Raw genomic sequence first — 21,986 nt, forward strand, 5'->3', positions numbered from 1 at the left:
ATAGAGGAAATTTATGATACTTACGATGTTTTTCAGGATTTGGGAAGGACAGCCAAGACTTCAGTATTAAATAAAAAGGAAATAACTACTCTGGAGCTGACTTCCATGACATATTTCTCAAGCTTAAAATAGCCTTGACCTTAGAACTGTCATATGAAAAGGCAGCAGAAATGAAGTCATCGTATGTAAATTATTCTTCACAGGAGCATGCCTGGCGGACACAAAACTATGTGAAGGGACACTGATGATGCAGACCTGTTTCCCGCTTCCAACTCAATCTTCCTACAGATCACATTTTAAGGCTATTAAAGTTACTATCGTCTCAAATCCACAGAGGCAGCTCCATCGGGCTTCCAGCTTATGCTCCTTCAAACCTGTGCTCCCCATACTAAAAGCCGAAGGTGGAGGAAACACTACTCGCTGTGAAGGCGGTCCATTCTGTCCCTTCGCTGATGAGTGTCAACGAGCACGGGTACCTTGGCATCGCCAGGAGACAGAAAGGCTGGCATACACCCATCCAGCCTCTGCTCTCCTGGAACCCACAGATCAGGCAGCCAGCAATCAACTGCTTCCACACAGTTTGGTGCCAGAGGGGTGCCAGTGTCAACAGAACAGATAGCAGGGAGACTCAACCCAGTGAGAATGAGAAGGACAGCTCACCGGAGAATGTTTCCCCAGGGAAGAGTGGGAACCCGCACAAAAACGACTAAGACTGAGATCAGCTGAGTCTAAGGATGGGGGGACATATGTATGAAAACTGATCGGCTCTATGTACTGCAAGGTTGCAACAGAAATTTGTACTAGAGATTAATACACAGCAAAAAGTATGTCCTAAATTATAGCTTAGGTGACCTCATGTATGTAACTACCACCATGTCAAGAACTAGAACATTACCAGAACCCAGAAGCCTTTGCAGCTTTCCCAAATCACTCCCTCTTCTCCTTCCCAGAGTCAGTACCCTCATGGCTGCAAAACCCACCTGCCAGGTTTTGAAGTTCATATAAACCAAATCATGTAATACACAGGTGCTGGCTAGCCTCCGTCTGTCAACATTGCTTATGAGATCCATCCATGCCTTTTTTTGAAACTAAGGTTCTTTCATTCCCATTGTTGCAAGGAATTTCATCATGTGCTTATTTCTAGTCATTAGCTGGTGTGAATGATACGCAATAACATTCTAGTATGTGATTTCTGTAGTGAGCATATTCACACATCTCTTAGCTACCTGCCTAGAAAAAGAATGGGTGAGTGAGAGAAAATGATTGTGCTGAAGTTCATTAAGTAATGCCAACGGTTTTCCTAAGAAAGTTCACTAACATACATTCCTACCATCTGCAGACAACATCTTCTCTGTGGTTAGTTGGGGTTAGTCATGCAGACAAGACGATCGCTCAGTCTAGGGAACAACCAGAGTGCTGATGAAAACTGGCCAATGGTCCTTGTCTAGTCTCGAGCCCTTACGCGGATCCCATAGTTGCCTCCCAAAGTCCCTAAGCCACACAGTGTGTGAGCTATTAAAGCGACATCTGCCATTGCATTGCTTCTGGACCACAGGGAGCACCCAGAGAAGCGGTATATCTTTTCTGTCACCTACAGCCCAAGAACTTCCCAACAGTCATTCTCGCAAGAAAAGAGAGCTTGCCAGCCGGGCGGTAGTGGCGCACACCTTTAATCCCAGCACTCGGGAGGCAGAGACAGGCGGATTTCTGTGTGAGTTCGAGACCAGCCCATACAGAGTGAGTTCCAGGACAGTCAGGGCTACACAGAGAAACCCTGTCTCAAAAAAACAAACAAAAGAAGAAGAAGAGAGAGCTTGCTTTTATGTCACTTATTTTATATGAGTAGGTAAGAGAACTGGAGTAGATTTCCTTTGCCTTAGAAATAAAATAAAAATTAGCTTCAACTCACTGCTCAGCAATACTAACTAAACACACATACACAAGCTAACACATCAGGAAGAATGAGAAGAAAGAACAGAAGTTATGTAATGTATCCTTGGGAGGGAGCGCACATGTGCATGCGTGCCACAGCACTTGTGTAGAGTTCACAGGATAACTTGTGGGAGTTGGCTCTCTCCTTCCATGTGGGCTCTAGGGATCAAGCTCAGGGCATCAAATATGGCGATAAGCACTCTTACCTGTTGAGCCATCTTTCTGACTCTGTCTCTCCCATGTGTTCACTGCTAGGGAACAGATTCTGAAGAGGGAGGGCAGGCTGGACAGGGGGACATGCCCGAGAAGTCTCACAGGCTCACTGAAGTGGGAAGATACTTAATTACTTGGGCAAGAAAAGGGAGGCCAGATCTCAGGAGACAATGGGACTAATAGGCCTCAGGGAGAGTCAGCAAAGGCCAGTGTCTTAGCAGGCAATAGTGTGGGATGGGATGAAGGCAGAAGTTTAGGATTCTAACATGAGAGTCAGGAAAAGGGAAGAAGTCCTCGTCAAGTGACAGGATCTCATCCTTCGGGTCTAAGGCCAGAAAATTTGTTAGCAAAACACACAAAGACAACCGCGGTTGAGCAGAGATGACAGGCATTCAGAAGGGTAAGGCTGCAGAGGTTCAGATGGGAATGTGTGCACAACCACAAGGTAGTTATTAGGAATGGGCCAAGGCCCAGAGTGTGGAGCTGGGAGGACCCTAACTCCCTCCAGATGGACTGGGAGTAGAGGGAGAGGAAGATAACCGGACAAGTGTCTGGAAGAGGAAAGCAAATCCAGCCAAGGTTCAAGGAGAAAGGAGGGATCAAAGAACCAAGCTGTCCACAATGTCACAACGCAGTGACCAGGCTACTGCATACGTAAGCTACAGAAAAGTTCTAGAAAAGGACTCCACAGAGCCACCTCTTCCAGACCCCTACTCCACAGAGCTGTTGTTACCCCACTGCGGGTCTCAGACAACCGTCTATCCCAGCCTTCTGGGGCTGTATCACCAGGCAGGGTCAGCCTTGCCAGTGCCAAAAAGAAAAAAGAAAAAAAGATCTCAGCGCCTCATGCTTAGCCTTCCCCAGCCCAAGTTCTACCCAGACAACATCAAGGTTCATATGGCAACACCACTCCCTCACAGTTCCTTCCCTTTAATTATGTGGCCTGTAGCCCAATTCCACCCACACAGGTCCCACTGCACAGCCACACTCAGGATGTCACCAAGCAAAATGTCTACAAACAATTTCAGACCATGTGTGTGTATGTATTTGTGTGTATGTATACAACATATATACATATATATATTCTCGTTAATAATAACCAGTATGGATAAATGTAACTAGCATCAGGTAATAACCTAAGGAGTATTCAGTAGGTACTAGGCATCACTCATGTGCTGGACAAATATCAGTTTCTTCAATCCTCATAGTACTCCTCTGACGTAGATGACGTTTGTCTGTCTGTTTTCTGTCTGAACTAAAATCTAGGGCATAGACGGGCTAAGTAATTCGCCCAAGGTCCCACAAGTACAAAGTGATAAAACTGGGATTTAAGAACAAGGGGTATGTAACCAAAATGTACACTACTTCATTTCACTCCACTCCACTGTGAAGCCAGCACCCAGGTGGAGGAGCAATTTAGACCTGTTCCGTCTTACCCCCAGCACACTGTGCAACATCTACAGCACAGGCTGGTTTGCCTGTTGCTGAGCTTCTGTGACTGACTAGCCGACTTCTGTGAAGCCTGCGCTGCCATACAAACCGTGAACAGTACTGGGTGGCTGCACCTTTTAGGACACTGTACATCTCAAGCACGCAGCCATCTGTTCCCTTTACAGGATGCTTACTGTCCTTACCTCACCTGCTCCCCAGACTCCTGTCACGTCTGTCACGTCTATCAGACTCACCCATCTCTTGCTCTTTCATCTGCCATCTCCACAGTTAGCTAACAGACATTCCATCAAATGCAAACCTCTAGCTCTAAATCCAACTAGGCAAAGAGAACACAAGGGTGGCCAAGCCCTGCTGGAGAAAGACATCGCACAAGCTTGTGGAACGGCACCTCCAGTGCTCAGCTTCCCACAGCGGGGCTTCAGCTTCCTCTCCTCAGATCCTCATGCACACACCAGCACATTTGATCAGGAAACAGTCCCAAGATCCTTGTCCCTCCAAACGAGCTCTGGAAAGCAATTCCTTCGGTCCTCAGCCCAGAAACTATTTCTGAGTTACTCCTAGTTTTCCTATTTGGTGAAGCTGTGGGAAGCTCAGAGCCAAATGTGTGACCCAGCCCCAGGCAACCATGCATGTCCCTGTGGCATGCATTTCCACATACTGCCCTGGCTCCTGACTTCACTGATCGGTCTACCTTTGTGCTCTCTTGGCCCTGATCCCCTTCTCTGTCTCTCTACATTGTCTTGAAGTTGCTTCAGATTCTTTTTGAAACCAAGTAAGGCAGGGCAGTTCCACACTGGGGACCTCGCCCCTCTGCTGCCCTCCACATTCTGACAGCGGTGAGTCAGGCTGGACGTCAAGCGTTTACACTTGTCACCACAGGTGGATGAGGCGTCTGTGCGCGGTGCCAACAGCTCCGGGTTGTGCAAACAAGCTTCTTGAGTACAGTCCCTACATACTTACCAGTTTATTTCCAATGGCCTTAATGAGCGCCACAGAACTGTCTGTGTTCTTTCAGAATGTCAGGTGGCGTCCTTCTCAAGTTAGACGTGCTATAAAACCAACAAACACCACACACTATTCACAAGAGCTTAGAACCGGCAATCCAAAACTTTTAAACCTATCCGCCTGTACAATAAACAACTATAAACCAAATACATTCTGCAGCGTGTGTTTTATATACCTGCTGGATGAAAAGATAAGCAAGGAATGTCATTTGGGATGGCAGAGGCTGGAGGACCAACTGCTGAGGGCGGCCTGGGCTACAAAGTAAGAGCCTGCTTTAAAGAAAAGAAAAATTAAAAAAAAAAAAAAGACAGGTTTCAGAGGAGTTGCTAAAAACAAATGAATATATGAGCACATTCCATTCATTTTACTAAGCAGAACTGCCTATGTTGGTAGAGGATTAGCTCAATTGGTACATCGTTTGCCTAACATGCATGAAGCCTTGGGTTGAACCTCTAGCACCTTACAAGCCAGGCCATGGACGGTGGCACATGCCTGTCATGCTAGCACTTGGAAGACAGACAAGAGGATCAGAAGTTCAAGGTCAACCTCAGTGACACACTGAGTTTGAGGGCAGCCTAAGATAGATGAGACCCAGTAAAAAGGAAAAGAGAACTCCATACCATTCAATTCAGAGAGAAATCATTGTGTAAACTTTTAAAAGGAAGAGAAAAAAATTGTATTAAAGGATGCCATAATCCCATCTGGAATTCTAGGTTCAGAGAAATCAAACCAAGATGGCATCCATTCACACCTGCTTGGGCATGCTCTAAAACACAGGCAGGTTAGTAAGGACAGGAAGTAGAACTTGGGTGATCCAGGCTCTGTCCTTTCCCTCTCCCTGACCTTTTCCCCACTGTAAAATCTGTGTCGGTCAGGAAGCTTCCAGTTGTAAGTAAAGAAAATTATCCTCAAAGCATCATGTGTTGAAGTGAATCTAATGATTCATGGTAATGTAAAGTCTAGCACGAGAGATCAAGACTTCTGGCAAGGTCCACAGACTCCCACTCTGACTGCAGTTCTCTAAGCTGTTCCTATCAGTTGCCCTGCCCTCACTGCCAAGGGTGGTACAGGATCAGAGGCATTCCATATATACCTGCTGTAGGCCTAGACTGCATACCTACCACTGAGCCAAAAGCAAGGGCGAGGAGAATGTGAGGACTTATAAGAGCGGTGAGACACTCTACCCCACCCAGACTGCACAAGGTCTGTCCAGGGGAAAAGGTCAGCTACCAACGAGTGTAGCAGAGACTGGCCACCCCTTCAAACCCAGTTCCTCCTTTCCTGGGTACTAGGCAAAATTGTACTTCCCAGTTTTTGGTGATGCAAGGTGTGGCTGTGACCAAGAAAACAAACAAACATAGACCCCTTCCAGACCTGACACTGGAAAACCTCTCTCCTGGGATCCTCCATTCTGTGAGCATTCATGAAGATAGGCGTGGAGTGCCCCTGAGACCCACGTGTTGAAGCCGAGCGAATCACTAATAGTAGAAGCCACGACTTCTGCATCCACTTAGAAAGAGGACGCCATAGATCAAGACCATCTATTTTACACTTGAGGGCAATGACAAACTTCTACGGAAGTTTAGTCTTTTGTGTTTTGTCTATCACAACAGCCAGCCACGTTGGAAATTCCTACCACGTAAGGAAATTAAGACCCATAAGACTGAACAGCTTGCTTCAAATTACAGTTAGCAGATTCATTCGAGCATGTTACGCAGTGATACTGCCACCGGGATGTAAAACCAACAGGCAGTAACTATGAAAGCACTTGATAAAAGGAGAAGCAATGACCTCATGAGACAAAGACAGAAAAGTCACAAGGTCAAGACCTGCTAGGACTACACAGTAAGATCATGGGCACTTTAGTGAAGCTCCTCTCAAAATAAAATGGAGGGCTGAGAATACAGTGCCTACCAGGGGCAAGAGAAGAAGGAAGCAAAGGGGGAGGGAAAGAGTAATTTAGTATCTTGCAGGAGGGTTCAGGCCCTCCTAAGAAAGGTCAAATTGGGACACACACTCCTTTTATGTCAAATCCAGATAAAAATTTTCCCTTGTGTTATTATCAAGTTTTCTCTTAGCGAAGAGACTAAATGGAAAGTTTTTCCAGCAATGCAGCATACAAACTGCCTCAGAGTCATTATAAAGAATAACTGTCTTGCCAGGCAGTGGTGGCACACGCCTCTAATCCCAGCACTCAGGAGGCAGAGGTAGGCGGATCTCTGTGAGTTTGAGGCCAGCCTGGTCTACAAGAGCTAGTTCCAGGACAGACTACAAAGAAACCCTGCCTTGAAAAAAACAAACAAAAAAAAACCCAAAAAACAAAACAAAAAAGAATAACTGTCTTTTACATAGGAAAGTGGGATTAGTTCTTACACGGACAAGCACTGGGAAGCCTACACTCCAATACAGAGCCACACTGGCTTCTCTGGCCAGCATCCTTTCTTCCTCTGGGGCGTGTCCATTCTAACTGCCTACTTTCCAGGAACGCTACAGCCAACCATGGAGGCTACCTCCTGGCCCCGGAAAGTAGGTGTCCCAGGCAGGCTCATCTTGTTTCCTCCCTGGGAATTTTCAAACTGGGATTAAAGAAAGGTGTTCCGCTAATAAAGCTATGAAAGGGGGTTAGATGGCATCGTTGCCTGTTGAACAGCACAAGGCAACCCTAGAAAACAAAAGATAACTTGTCAGACGCCAGCAAACCCATATCCTTGCCTTCGTTCAGTTACCTTAGCCAGCCTATGGTGGCCTACAAATTCCCTTTTTGGCCTCAGCTAGCATTCAAAATAAAAAATAAAAAAATCCTGACCAATTTACTGTTGGCCCTCTCTCTATCTGTAGGCTCTTAGTTTGCAGACTGAAACAACCATGGACAGAAGACGTGGGAAATGTGCCTGCACTAGACACATGCAGACCTCTCTTGTCGCTACTCCCTAGACAAGTAATGACTATTGCACAGCACTTAGGCTGTGTTAGACGGAAGTCATCTAAGAATGACTTCACGTGTATGAAGGAATACACCCACAAGAGCTGCTATCGAAGGTCTTAGAACCAACGCCCTTTCATAACAAGATGACTGTGATCCAGAAACAGGCTCAAAATGAGACAAAAGAAAAAGTCTGATATCTCACAAAGCTCTAAAATTAAACAAATGAAAAATACAGACATAGCAAAGTACAGCCGTGACATGAGAACTAAACACAGTCCCTGCCCACAGCATATCTTTTGTTATAGTATTTGGTCTTTTGTCCTCTGACAGCTCTGGAGAAACTCCAGAAAAATAAAGGCAAAGGCAGAAAGTTAGACGTGGCAACAAAGACCTCTAATCCCAGCCCCTAGGGAGCTGAGGTAGATCATCTAAATTAAAGATCAGCCTGGGAGAAGAGTGTGTCCCCCATTTTTATTTTATTAAAAATAAAATTGAAGGTATAGGAAGTGTTTTCACCTGAATTTACGTTAGTGAGCTGATTTATGAAAAGTCCTTAGACAACTGTAAGGGGAGGAACTATAGCTCACAAAGATTTACCTGATTTTTGTCCAACCCACAGCTAAATAAGCCAAAGCCAGAACTCAAGCCTAAGTCTTCAACGCCACTTCATCTGCCTTCTTTGACCATACAGTGACAACAGTATGTTCAGATTTCTGAATACACAGTGCAGAATCAGCGGCTGGGGAGAGGCAAACCTGTCCACTTCTGAGTTTGTTACGTTATTCATCTTCACACTGCTCTAAGGGGGGAAAAAGACCTAGGACAGTACTCAGCCCACAGTAAAGGAAAATGTATTAGGGGAAAATGGATGTTGAATAAGAAGATAAAAAGGAACTTATTTACTATGTGAAAGTTTACAAAACCAGAGGCGAAATGAAGTTATGTTAATATATGTTTTTCATTAGACTGCACCAAAACTTTTTAAAAATTGACCTAACAGAATTGATTTTTAAATTAAGATAGATTCAAACTTCTCAGACTAAATCCAAGAGAAGGACTACAGACGTGAGAAGACTCATGATAAGGAAGACATACATGACAGCATCAGTAATGTAAGTGACACTCTGGGGGGAGGCTTAATGGTACAGGAAACAGTTGCAACTTATTGTTAAGTTTTAAAGCCAAGACACAAAGCCATGCATAAGCATTTACTCCAGTTTTACATTAGGTCTGGTGATACAGCTCAGTGGTAGTGTGCTTAAAGCCTTCCTAGCACCAATACACTATCATCATCAAAAATGCCTATGCATACATAGGAAAAATGGTATTACTAAGATGAATATTATCTGTAATACACACACACAAACAAATGTTTAAAAAAAAGCTCCACACAGAAAAGGAACTGAGGTAAGGAAACATCATTCATGAATTCTTATCAGCATTATTTAGATAACTATCAGTTCCTTCTTCAAGAGAAGGAAAAAGCCATAGATGAACAGCTGATGGAGAACATTCATACGGTGCCAAGTGCCACTGTGACAAAATGCCTGAAATAAACAACTCATGAGGTGGAAAGATTTATTTTGGCTTATGGCTTGAAAGGTTTCCATTCATAGCCAGTTGGCACTACTGCTTTTGGGTTAGGGAGAAGGCAGTAAGTACATCATGGTGGCAAAGGAAGAGCAAACTGTTCACCTCTTGGAATCCAAGAGGCAAAAAGAAAGGGGAGGGGAGGGGAGGGGAGGGGAGGGAAAAGAAAAAAGAAAAGAGAAGAAAAAGGGTTGAGGTTCCAAAATCTCTTTCAAGGGCACGCCATTCATGCCTACCTTTCTCCTCCTAAGCCCTTGTCTCCTGATGGTCCCGTCACTTTCCAACAACACCAGAGACCAATGACCAAGTCTTCAGCATGTCTATCTTTAGGGACAGTTGTCCAGACTGTAACAGGAGCAAGGCTCAAGCAGGGGAGAGAGCAGTCATCCTGACCCTTTCAACCCAAGCATCTGTAATAGTGGCTCAATCAAACTTTGTCTTCTGATACAATTCATCAATCACTAACAATATAGTCTAGACAAAACATTTAACTTGAATTTATTTTAGATACAACTCCTGATTTGTTAAAAGAAAATGCAGAAGTGTGGGACTAAAAGGATGACTCAGTGGTTAGCAGAACCAGCTGTGCAGCTGTGGAGTCTGAATTCAGCACCCACTCTAAGCTAGAGATGATCTCACATGTGCCTGTAACCCCAGCACTGTAGGGCCAGGGATAGGAGGATTACTGGGACTTACTGGTTGCCAATCTAGCTAAAAAACGCAAGCCCAGGTTCAGGGAGACACCTTTCCTCGATGGAATAACTCAGAAGGTGGTCAGAGAAGATCTGACACCCTCCTCTGGCTTCGGTTCACACACACACACACACACTTGTACACCAGCACGCACACACGCACATATACTACACATTCTAAAAGAAGCATTCAGAAGATAGAATGAGACATAAATGATAGCTCAGGGAAACAAGTCTGGGCATGACCGGTGGGGTCTCCTTAAGAAGAGAATCTGTATGCTCCACATTAAACAAGGAAAGGATCATAAGATGATACAACGCAGGACATTCACAAAATTATAAAGGATACTAGTAAGCTATAATGCAGGCAGTAAATATTTTTATAAATTAATGAAATGAAAATGTGCAGATTAGATGAAAAATCTACACTGCAAAATGTATCTATTTAAAGGCGGTACCTTTAAAAATTAAGGTGAGTTACCATATAATCCAGCAATTCTATTTATGGGTGTACACCCAAGAACTGAAAGTAAGGGCTCAAACAGATATTCATATAAACATTATTCAAATTGCCAAAAGATAGAGGCAATAAAAGCATTCATCAATGGGTAAATAAACAATGTGATACACAATAGAATATTATTCAACCTTAAAAAGGAAGTAATTCCTGATTATACTATAAGAGAAATGAGTTTTGAGTACATTATGCTAAGTGAAATTAGCCAGTCCCGAGAAGACAAAAATCTGGATCTGGAGTAGTCAAATTAATAGAGACAGAAAGTAAAACGGAGTTTTCCAGGGCAGAGAGGAGACGTAGCAAGTATTGTTTTGGTATTGTCTGGTATTTCAGCCTTACAGGATGGAGAAGTCCCAGAGCTGGCTGTGTCAACAGCTGCACAGCTCTGCGGATGGACCTGGGTCCTATACACAAGCAGTATGTGCTCTTAATCACTGAGACATCTCCCCAGCCCCTAACTGGCTTTCAAATATAAGCAGAGTGTAGCTCAGTGGCAGGGTACTTGCCTAGAACACACAAGGCCCTAGGTCCCATCTCTAGCATAAATGAACTACAATTATGTGCTATATGACTCAATTTCAACGAAAAATGAATGTACATACTAATATACTGCAGCAAATAATTTTAAGGCAGTGAAAGCTACACTATAGCATTTGCTTATTTTCTATAATGCAGAAGCATTGCTTCCAAAATAAAAGAGAACACAGAACCTATAATCTAATGCTTGGGTGCAGCTTAAGTGATTTTGCGATTTAAATGATCCCTGTTATTTTTTATATTTTTCAAGTTCCCTGCAATAAACAGAACTTGAATGAGAAAAAGCAGAAGTGCTCTTTTATAGAATGAACAAAGAAACAAGAGCCAAGAATGGCTTTTATGGAAAACAAGAGCTTGCCTGAGTTCTGTCTGCACTGGCATCCACCCTATGCTGATACAGAGAACCTGCTTCTGTAACCAGTCCTCACCAAGCTGGACAAGCCATTCTATCTCTTTTAATATCTGCTTCTTTCCGTCGTAAACAAGGGAAATAAGTCCTCCATTCTACTTCATGGGGGGCTTGGAGAACATTGAATGAGGTGCAGAAAGGCGTCGGCAAACCATAGAACACTGTCCAGATTGTGGCATGTTATCACAGTCCCTCCAGGCTGGTAAACCCCAATCTCTGAGTCACCCCCACTTCCTTTCCCTTCATTCCCCAAATCCAGTCTGTGCTGAGCCTATCAGATTTTCCTCTGCTCATTCCCTCCCAAACCAATGTACAAATGTTAGTTATACCTGACTCTATCTTAGGCCTGGAACACGACAGCAGACCCTGGACGGTGCCCACCACTGCAATTTCTGCCTGAAACAATCTTTGTGTTGTATGTTTATCACTGAACTACCCTTCTGGGAGTGAAAAAGTCTTCAGAGCTCTCCGAGGTCTGTTAAATGGACTTCAAACTCTTTATCCTGATTTTCAGGCCGGCCCCCTTGTATCCTCTATACAGTCTCCAGGAGTTCTTCAAACACTGTCAGGTTTTTAAATGGTTGACAACTCAATGGGTCTAAAAATGCCTAAAACTCATACTTCACTGTGCTTATATTTACATTTCCCAAATAACATTGAAATCCCTTTTGTGACTTATTAGCAATTTAGATTTAGTATCCTCCTTTTTTTTTTTTTTTTTACACAGCCTTGGCTGTCCTGGAACTAGCTCTGTCTACCAGGCTGGCCTTGAACTTACAAAGATCCATCTGCTTCTGCCTCCCGAGTGCTGGGATTAAAGGTGTGTGCCACCACTGCTGGTTTAATTTCCGTTGTTAGTGACATGTCCCTCCAAGTCTGTCCATTTTTCACAGGGCTGTCTTTTTCTTATTGAATTGGAAGAACCATATATATTTTGAGTACTGATCCTTTATTGATATCATACATTGCAAATATCTTTGAGTCAGTGGCATTGCTTTTCATTCTCTTTTGATAAGATCTGCATTTTTAAACTTAGCTTGCAACTTTTATTTTATCATAAATGCCTTATGGAACTTACTCACTGAGATCTTCCCTACCTGAAGACACACACTATATATATGACCCAGGTTCAATTCCCAGCACCCACACGGTGGCTAAGAACTGCCTGTTAACTCTAGTTCCAAGAGATCTAACACCTTCTTCTGGCATCTACAGTCACTGCATGCACATGGTGCACAGACCTATATGCTGGCAGAACACCTACACACAAACATGAAAATAAAAATAATTTTTTAAAAGAATATAGGTCTTAAAGAAAGGTATCCTTTGGAGCTGGTGAGATGGCTCAGAAACTAAGAATGAGGATTGCTCTTGTAAGGGCCCAAGTCTGGTTCCATCATTTATGTCCGGTAGCTCACAGTTGCCTGTTATGACCACTGCAGAGGATCCGGTGCCTCTGGTTGCTCTGATACCTGCACTCAGATGCATGCACAGACACAGACACAGACACACACACACACACACACAGAGTCATGGTTTTTGTTTAAAAGTTCTGATACAGGTCTTACTATATAACACTGACTGTCCTGGAACTCACTATGTAGACTGGACTGGTCTTGAACTCACAGAGATCTGCCTGACTCTGCCTCCAAAGTGCTGGAATTAAAGGTGTGCATCCCCACTTCCAGCCTAAATAAATCTTTAAAAATAAAGAGGGAAGGAGGAAGGGAGGAGAGAAGAGGGAGAGAGATGTTGTGGGGGGTATTCATCTGCCTCTGTCGCTCAGTGGGTAAAAGTTCTTGCTGCCAAGTCTGACTACCTGAGTTTAGTCCCCAGGATTCATGTGGTGGAGGGGACATCAATGCCCAAAAGCTGTCCTCTGACCTTGACATGCACACACACAAAATAAGTTTTAAAATGTGTAAAAAAGAAAGGGGTCTGTCCTAGCATTCACGAAGTCCTGGGTTTGCTCACCAGACTGACCGAGGGGGAAATGAACATGGCCAGTCCTTACATGCTATAATGAAACACTTCTAAAGACACTTAAGTGTCTTGCCACAAGGCAGGTATTCTAGTTTCCTTTGGTTTTTTCTTTTATCTGCAGGTGTGAGAGGAGTTGCTGGAGACTAAGCCCAGGCCCTGCCACACGCTAGACAATTGTTTTACCACTGAAGCATGGAGCCGCATCCTAGCCTTCTCTAGTTGACAGAATGCAAGACCAGGACTTGACAATTATATTACCAGTCTCTGGTGAAGTGAGGGTCAGTCACAGCTCTAGCTTCTCCTCCTATACTCCGTCCACAGCACCTCACTGGGGAGCTGCCGTCAGCTCCAAACACCTAAGGACAGCACGGGGGCAGCTCTGGGCTGTCCACTAGCGGTGAGAAAGGAGCTGAAGCAGTCATGCAGGACGGATAGAGTGAACGCAGACGAGCTCAAGACACAAGAAGGTCTGCTCCCAAGCCAGACAGAGGAAAAGTCCTGGCGCGTCCCCCACCTCTGACTCCTCTGAAGTCATACCAAAGTTCAGGGAAATTCGCAACATCCTTCCTGTCCGTGTGGACGGGCAGACTACATTTCATGCTTGTGGCTGAGGATCAGCAGCATGAAACTTGTCAAAACAGCGCTCTAACACGATATTCCACCGCTTCCTACCAAACAGAGCACAACAAAAGGAGAGCAGGAGGAGGGGACCCAGAAACATTGCTCAGCTTAAACAGGGCCAAAACTGGAGACAAAAGTTTACTAATAACCGACAGATTAATCACTGGCTCAAAGGTATTTTGGCTTTTTGTTAAGACACGTGCAACACACCCTAACCATTTTTGCTAACTTTAAAGGAGACGAGATAGACCTGGGGAATGTGAGTACAAAGCCCTCCCAGACTCAAAGCTGGGCTTGTTTATCAAATGCTTTAGAGTGTGCCCGGCACACAGGAGATGCCATGAAACTAGGACACGGCCCTTGTCCTCAAGCAGCCTGCCTGCTCTCTAGAAGGTAGAGGCCTCAAGAAGCCACTCTAGGCCTCGAAGGTGCAAGCCCTGCCAGGGGCTCAAGAGAGCTTTTGGTTGGACCTTGAGTAACTCTGGGAGGATGCCTACATGCAAGCACTCGGGGAGGAGTGCACCAGGCAAGAGTCAAAGGGAACACGCAGCTCCCGGAGAGCCAAGCTAAGGAAGACAATCTGGAGCCTGGTTCCTAGGATTCCCCACCTGGTTTCAGACAGCAAAGAAGACAGACTAGACACAGGGTAGTTAATTTTGTGGATAACTGGGACAGGACTGAACTAGCTATAACCTCCACAAACACAGGAACTTAAAGCAGGGCCATAACCGATTTCCTCAATGAGTGAAGACCTAACAACATCATAGAAATACAAATTCAGAGCTGGGAGATGGTGGCACACACCTTTAATCACTGCACTTGGGAGTTCGAGGCCAGCCGGGTCTACATGGGCTAGTTCTAGGACAGGCTCCAAAGCTACAGAGAAACCGTGTCACAACAACAACAAATAAATAAATAAATAAATAAATAAATATTTTTAAAAAGGGAGAAAGAAATACAAATTCAGGACACCCCATTAAAACTTAGGTGACTAGGGCTGGAGACATGGCTCAGTGCTTAAGAGCACTGGCTGCTCTTTCAAAGGATCCAGATTCAGTTCCTAGCACCCATATCTGTGGTTCACAACTCCAAGTACCTCTAGTTCCAGGGGATCTGTTCTTCTGGCCTCCCTGGGCACAGGGTATGGTGCACAGGCATACATACACTCAGGCATATCAAATAAATAAATGAGAGGACTGGAGAGATGGCTCAGCAGTTAAGAGCACTGGCTGCTCTTCCAGAGGACCCGTGTTCAATTCCCAGCACCCACGTGGCAGCTCACAACTGTTCTGGAACTCTAGTTCCAGGGTATCTGACACCTTCACACCAATGCAAACAAACAAACAAAAATCCAGGTGACTTAATTCATTTATAGCCTAGTGCAGAGATCCTCAACCTCCCCAATGCTACGACCTTTTAATACAGTTCCTCATGTTGTCTTGACCCTCAACCATAAACTATTTTGTTGATACTTCATAACTACAATTTTGCTACTGTCATGAATCATAGTATAAATATCCACGTTTTCCAATGGTCTTAGGTGAACCATGTGAAAGCCCAGCCCCCAGAGGGGTTATGACCCAAAGGCTGAGAACCACTGGCCTAATGGTAGGCCAATCCACAGGAGGGGGATGAAACAGGCAGGTAAGAGAGCAACAGTCTAGAGGGTAAGAGCCAGGAATAATGTGTTCTGACCCCAGCTTGATGATGTGGCCCTGGGTGAGTCTCAAACCACGGGTGCCTCATCTGCAAGAGAAAATGACATCAACCTACAACCTACAAAGGTTGTGAAGACTCAAGGAGATACCATCTGCAACACATCTAGTACAAGCACAGGCTTACAGAGTAGAGTGCATCCAAGAAACGGCAGGAGACACAGGCTAATAGAGACAGCCTGCACTCCGTGAACAAGCCCATTGCCCCACAGTATCCCCAAACAGAGAAACCACCAGCCTTGGCCCGGGCCAGGCTCGGGCCTTGCTCCGAGCCTCACTTCTCCCTCTGCTCTTTAATTCTACTTTTTGTTTTAGCTTTCCGAAATAATCAGTCCTAAAGCATTTTAGGTTATTTTGAGACCTCAGCCTCCCATCATGAAACTCACACTGCTAAAGAACCCAATCTAAATGAGCAAGCCATATGAGGAGAACCAGTGTCCTCAAACCACTTGAGACGGAGCATAAATGCCTGAAGGAACCATGGGCCCCTTCAGAAACTTCACTTCAGAATGGAAAAGATCAAGGTTGATCCAGAGCAGGTGATGGAATTCTGAGATATCATTCTTAAGATTCACAATTGAATTTATGGTGGTAATGACGGTGAGTATTGGGCTTATACATAAAGGCATTACGGTTGCGTGGTGTGGTAAATATATATTTTAGAGTAAGGGTTGTTCCCTGATCTTAATTTTCATGTGTTTATGTTTGCCTAAATTAAAGCAATTCTCTCTTCGTGTGTTATCTGATTTTGTTACTCTGCCAAGTTACTGAGTGTCTCTCTCTGAGAGTGGGAAATATTTTTGAAATATTATGATATAGGTGGTTATCAATGCAAAGAATTTCATGTATCTAGCAAGAGCTCAGGAAAATTTTTTAAATTCTTCGTAGCGAAGCCTGGCAAAAGATTCTATCCACGGAAAGCCATGAGCACAACAGTGTGCAGCTCACTGTCCTGCGCTCCTGAGATGGACCACCCTATCACAGTAGGAGCAGAGTTAGCTCGCATTCGCTCAGCTACACCTGCAGAGGGAAGCTGTCGGGACAGTTCAGTGGAAAACAAGACCAGCTGACACACATCAAGAGAAAATTGCTTAATTTAGCAAAGATGCGATTGATTTTTTTATATAAATTAACACTAGGCAACCAATCTTATCCTAATATAGATGATAATAATTGTTCTAGAGCTAAAGGGTCAGTTTATTTTGGTTGACAAAAATGGTTCGTTTGTCCAGTTCTTTGGAGAAAGGAAGTTGGTCAGAAGAAACAAGGAAGAAGACAGTAAAAGGTCGGAGCAAAGCAAAAGGAGGAGGAGAGAATTAGAGGAGCAAGGGGGGGAAACAGAGCACCCGGAGCCTCTGCGGACCCTAAGGGAGTTTGACTGTGACACCAGCACTTGGTCACAAGTGAGCGAGCAGTCACACAGTCCTGCCGTGGACTGCCCACGAAGCCTTACAACTTTACAAAAAAACCCAACACGAAGCAGAAGTGGAGGTGCATGCCTTTATCCCAGCACTCAGTAGGCAGAGGCAGGAGGATCTCTGTGAGCTCGAGGCCAAGTCTAGGACAGCCAGAGCTATATAGTGAGATCTGGACTCACAAAACAAACAAAAAACCCACAAACAACAAAGCTCACTAGGATGAATATATCTTATCCCCTGGGTACAATTCTCTGGGGAGCAACATCCAGAGGCTCCCACAAAAGCAGTCTGAGCTTCGCAGCCTCCACTCTAGCTAAAACCCCTGTTTCTCCTTTATAGGAACAAGAGACTTTGCTCTTCTACAGCCTGTTTCACACAATTCAACTACTGTTTATGGAGGGAGGGCCTACTGTGTGCCAGGCCTAAGGGAGACGGCAAAAATAGGTATGACTGCCCACCTCACAGAGCTGATGAGGAGGGCTGAGAGCCGAGGGCACCAGCCGTCAGTGGTCCGTGGGGCGTTTGAAACACACGAATGAATGTCCCAAGCATACCTCAAGTCCCCACTGAGGGAAAGGGAAACAGTCAATCTGAAAACTGACAAGACAATATTGAAATGTTACAGCTGACGCGCACACGGGCTAAGAATAAAAGTGTGAGTGTTCAAGCTGAACGCAGCATTCATGATCTGTGACCACACCGGCTCTAGAACTCCCGGATAAACAAACAGCCAGAGTATTTTCAGTGATATTCAAGGGGGTTCCCACACTCTCCTCCAACGCATCGCAGATCTTAAAGTGCCTCTGCAACCATTAAGAGCTAACCCACCGTGGCTGAGTCCTACTGCTAGGCATGGTTCTTGTTCTTTGACTACTATAATCTCACGGCAGGAATCAGAACCTATTGTGGCTTGCATAAGACAGAACCTAAGGAAGGGGTTGGATACCAAAGAGGTCTAGGAAATGCAACTCTAAACACCCTTTGGAAGAGTATAAGATATCTTAAGTAGTTGACTCTGACAAGTCGTGCATACAAAAACATAAAGAAAAAAAAATCTGGCTGAAGCCAGTTTTAGGGGCATGCACCTATAGTGTACCAGGAAGGTGGGAAGCTGAAGCAGCAGGACCCCAAAGTTCCAGGGCACTGTGGGTACCACACCAAAACACTGTCAGAAAGAGAAAAGAGAAAGCGGGGCTAGAAAGGGCAGGGGGAGAAAGGGAGGAACTCTGCTGAACTTACTGAGTCAGTATTCCTCAAACTGACTTGATCATAGAACCCTTTGTGTGATACTTGCTAACAGTCCACAGATTGCTGCATGGAATTACATATGAAATACAGCACAGTGTAAACCACACACTGTTCAATCTAAAATGTATTTAATCAGTCTTCGGACAACTCTGAGGAACTATTGAATGTATGCTGTAGGAATATAAAACTTTCTCCACTGAATTTCTTGTTTAAATTCAAATATACCCTGAACCCGCAGTTTAAGGAATGAATACAGGCGTGAAGGCAAGCATGTGTGCAAGTCTGTGCCCATGTGCCCGCATGCCGGCATGTGGAGACCAGAGAGCCACCTCGATGGTTGTCTACTTTGTTTCTGAGACAAGGACTCTCGCTGAATTCAGCCAGCTCACTGAGTGGCTAGGCCACCCCACTCCAGCCGCAGCCCAGCTTCTGTGTGGGTGCCGGGAATCTGAACCCAGGTTTTCATTCTTACCTGACAGGCACTCAGCCATCTAGGCTACCTCCAAGCTCCCTGCTCCAAGAATTTTTTTAAATGAACTAGAATGGGCTCTGATGATATTAACAAAGAAGCAAATTACTTGTAATTTGATCTTGCTAAAGCTTTTCCTCTCTAACATGTATTTTTTTCAATTTCCAGAGTACATTTAAATCTGAATTTTAAGAGAAAAAATGCTGAGCTGAAGACAAGCTGTGATTACTTCCGCTCTATTACCTGATATGCCTAAACCAGCTATCTGTCCCTGAGATGCGGTAGCAGAAGGGACCACTCAGGGAAAAAGCACGGGAGGAGCTTTCCTTTCTATTGGTGATGTCACGGTAATTTGTAATTCGTCTCCTCCTCTGTATGTGTTAACTTTTAAGCCTATCTTAAGTGTTTTATAGACAAAACTGCAGTGACGGAAGTATTGTTGAGTAAACAATAAAAAATAAACCCAACAGTTATTTGGCACCTACTATATGCATCCCTTGAGGCTAGCCACTGTAAGGATGAACGCAGTGTCCTGGCACACAGTATAGGCACAGGAACTCTGAAACCCAGAAAACCGAGGAAAGCAGGAGAGTAAGCTGCTACCCCGGAGAGGTTCACAAGATGCCTAATAGAAATTTTAAGACAACTAGGCCACCACAAAAAGGACCTGTATGAAGTGAAGTGTCTCACTGAAAAGATGACTTTGGAATTTAATATTGGCTAATGAAAAAAAAAACCCAGTGTTAGATTTGGGTCCAAACTACGACAGTTAAGGCTTCCCACGTTCTATTTCATCTGTAGTGTCGAGTTTGTAAGTCTGTTGGGCTTACTAGATAAGTTTCTCATCAAAAGCAGTTTGTTCCACAGCCTAAACTCTTAACTGTCACGGGTTTCTTTAAAGAAACCACAGCAGAAAGAACTCAACTTTGGATGCTCGGCCCAAGGCTGAATTTTCACTCGGAGTTCTGGTAGGGCGGGGCAACCACTCACTCCAGCAGAGAGAGCTGGACACGACCTTCCCTTTCATATAGAAGTCGTGCCATGAGGATAGCTGGAAATTAAAGACATTTAAGCAGATCAACTGCACCCTTCAAAATCTGGGAGGTTCCGCAGAACTTAGTAAGCAATTTAAAAACTTGCTAGTAACGACGGGTCTATGTTCAAACCCTGCTGCCAAGCACACCGGGGATTGATTTACTATCTTAAGGAAACAAAACCCAATGCAGGAGGTGTCGCTCTAAAATCCCACATGTAAGCGGAAAGCCGCATCGGTGAACTTTTTATCTTTCCTTCGGAAAACCTTAGCCCTCGAAACTCTCGATAAAAGCTGAGGCGAAAGGCACTAGGGGAAGACACGCAATGAAAAAACAACGCGAAAACCCTGGGAGTCCCAGTCCGACTGCCTCCATCAAAGATTAACTCTGCCCTGCTGGATCCTTCAAAGATCACGTCTCCAGGAGTTATTTTCTAATTACATAGGCTTTAACTACCACACGTACGCTATTAAACCTGAACTTCAGATAGCATGTGCAGTGAAGCCAAACCGATGTTCCAGGTCACATTTCAACAGTCCCAACGAAGTGGAAAAGTGAAACTGCTTGTGCAAAGAGGGGACAGAGGTTGGGATAAATGAGGCACGGGGTGTGGGGGGTTGTCACGCCCAAGACCCTTCCCAGAGCCGACGGCCCACCCCTTTCTGCTCTGAGAACCGCAAGTGCAAAGTGCACCCTGGTTTTACCGTCTCAGACCCGTGCCAGACTATCTCGGGGCCCCCCAGAGCCCCCCACCCACCCTCGGCAGGGAACCGACTTGAGGAGTCCGACCCAGCCAGAGAACCAACGGACGTTAAAAGCCTCGGTCCGGGACAAGCCCGCAGAGCCGGCGACGAGTGGCGTCGATTAACGCCACGGCGGCCGCCTAGAGGACCCCGCCGATCCGGCGTCTGCCCCGCTCCCGGTGCTGCTCACCTTCGAGGCGCCGCCGTCAGGAGGATGAGGCTCCACCAGCCTGGAGCGGCCGGAGCTGGGCACGATCGATCGTCGCTGTCTAGACAGCGGCGCGGAGCCCGGCGCGTTCGCGTCCCGGTCCTCGCCGACTCTGTGGTTCGCCGCTCGGTGGTCGAAAATGCGAGTGCTTGGGGCGCAGCCCATGCTGACGGCGGCGCCGAGGACACGCTGGCGGGCAGCAGCGATCCGGTCAGCAAACGGCCAGCCCGGCGCCTCGGGGCCGCCGCGGGCGCCGTGTCATCGCGGCCTGAGCGGGCGGACGGGCGGGCGGTGGCGAGCGCGGGGCTCGCGGCAGGAAGCGCGGCCACCTCTTCTATCGCGCTGCGGGCGCGGCGGCAGCGGCCGTGGGGAGGGGGCGCTGGGGCGGGAGGCACGCCGCGGACGCCCCTCCGAACATGCCCTTCCTGAGGCGGGAGCCGCCGCCGTCTCCCTCACATCGCCGCGCGCGCCTCGGCCACCGCGCTTCCGGGGAAAGTCGGGGGAGGAGATTAGCGCTCTCGCCACCGGGAGCCGCGAGCCCGCGCCGGCGTTAGCCCCGCCGCCCTCGCCTCGTCCGACTCTCGAGGAACCGGTGCTCGCCTGGCGGCGCCCGGCAAGGAAGCGCCCCCTAGTCGAGGCGACCGTGGGGGAAGCCTCGCCCTCTGGTCCAGCGAGAGCTGCACCGGGTAACCGGCGCGCAGGGAGCGAGCGGCTCGGTTCCGCTCGGGCCGCGCCGTCGAGAAGCGCGCCGAGGCGCCGGCGCGAGCCAGCCGGGACTTGCGCGGCCGAGCCTTCCGCTCCGCGCTCCGGACCGCGTCTTGCGGGCAACGCGCCGCGCCCAGCCCCCAGCGGTGACCTCCAGCGGCTGCTGGCGTCAATGCAAAGCAGCTGGGGCGCCCGCCGCCCGCTCCCGGGACGGCCCGTCCAAGAGCATGCGCGGCCGCGACCGCAGGGGCGCCCAGCCAGCCTGCCCAGAGAGAGGAAGGGACTTGCTCGAAGACACAGCAATGCTGCTTCGGGGGCCACCCGGCTCGTTCACTGTCGCACCGCTGTGTTTGAGACTTGGAGCTCGAGCATCCGTTACGAGGCCGGTTGGAAGGATTTCATTGCGAGGTGACCAGAAGGCCACGGGGGCATCACACTCCAGGTCCCAGATGTTATTACCAGGGTCTGCAGCCCTTGCTCCGAGACCCGGCACGGCACGCCTCTGGGTGCACCGGGATCGGTACGACTGCGAGGCTTCGAAGCTACAGTACGTGGAAGGCCAGTCCTCT

At 46.6% G+C, this 21,986-nt stretch overlaps 1 protein-coding gene across 1 annotated transcript in view; it reads right to left on the bottom strand.

Annotated features, from left to right (window-relative positions):
- The window catches only part of Pde8a (phosphodiesterase 8A), a 102,108-nt gene extending 80,672 nt beyond the window's left edge, over positions 1-21,436 (bottom strand). The window contains exon 1 of the mRNA XM_048434957.3: positions 20,695-21,436. Within this exon, the coding sequence (XP_048290914.1) occupies positions 20,695-20,877 (183 nt within the window). The 5' untranslated portion in view covers positions 20,878-21,436. The remainder of the gene's footprint in view (positions 1-20,694) is intronic.
- Positions 21,437-21,986: the final 550 nt, after the last annotated feature.

This window comes from Myodes glareolus, chromosome 24 (genome assembly GCF_982192425.1).
Source record: "Myodes glareolus chromosome 24, mMyoGla1.1, whole genome shotgun sequence".
NCBI classification, from domain to species: domain Eukaryota; kingdom Metazoa; phylum Chordata; class Mammalia; order Rodentia; family Cricetidae; genus Myodes; species Myodes glareolus.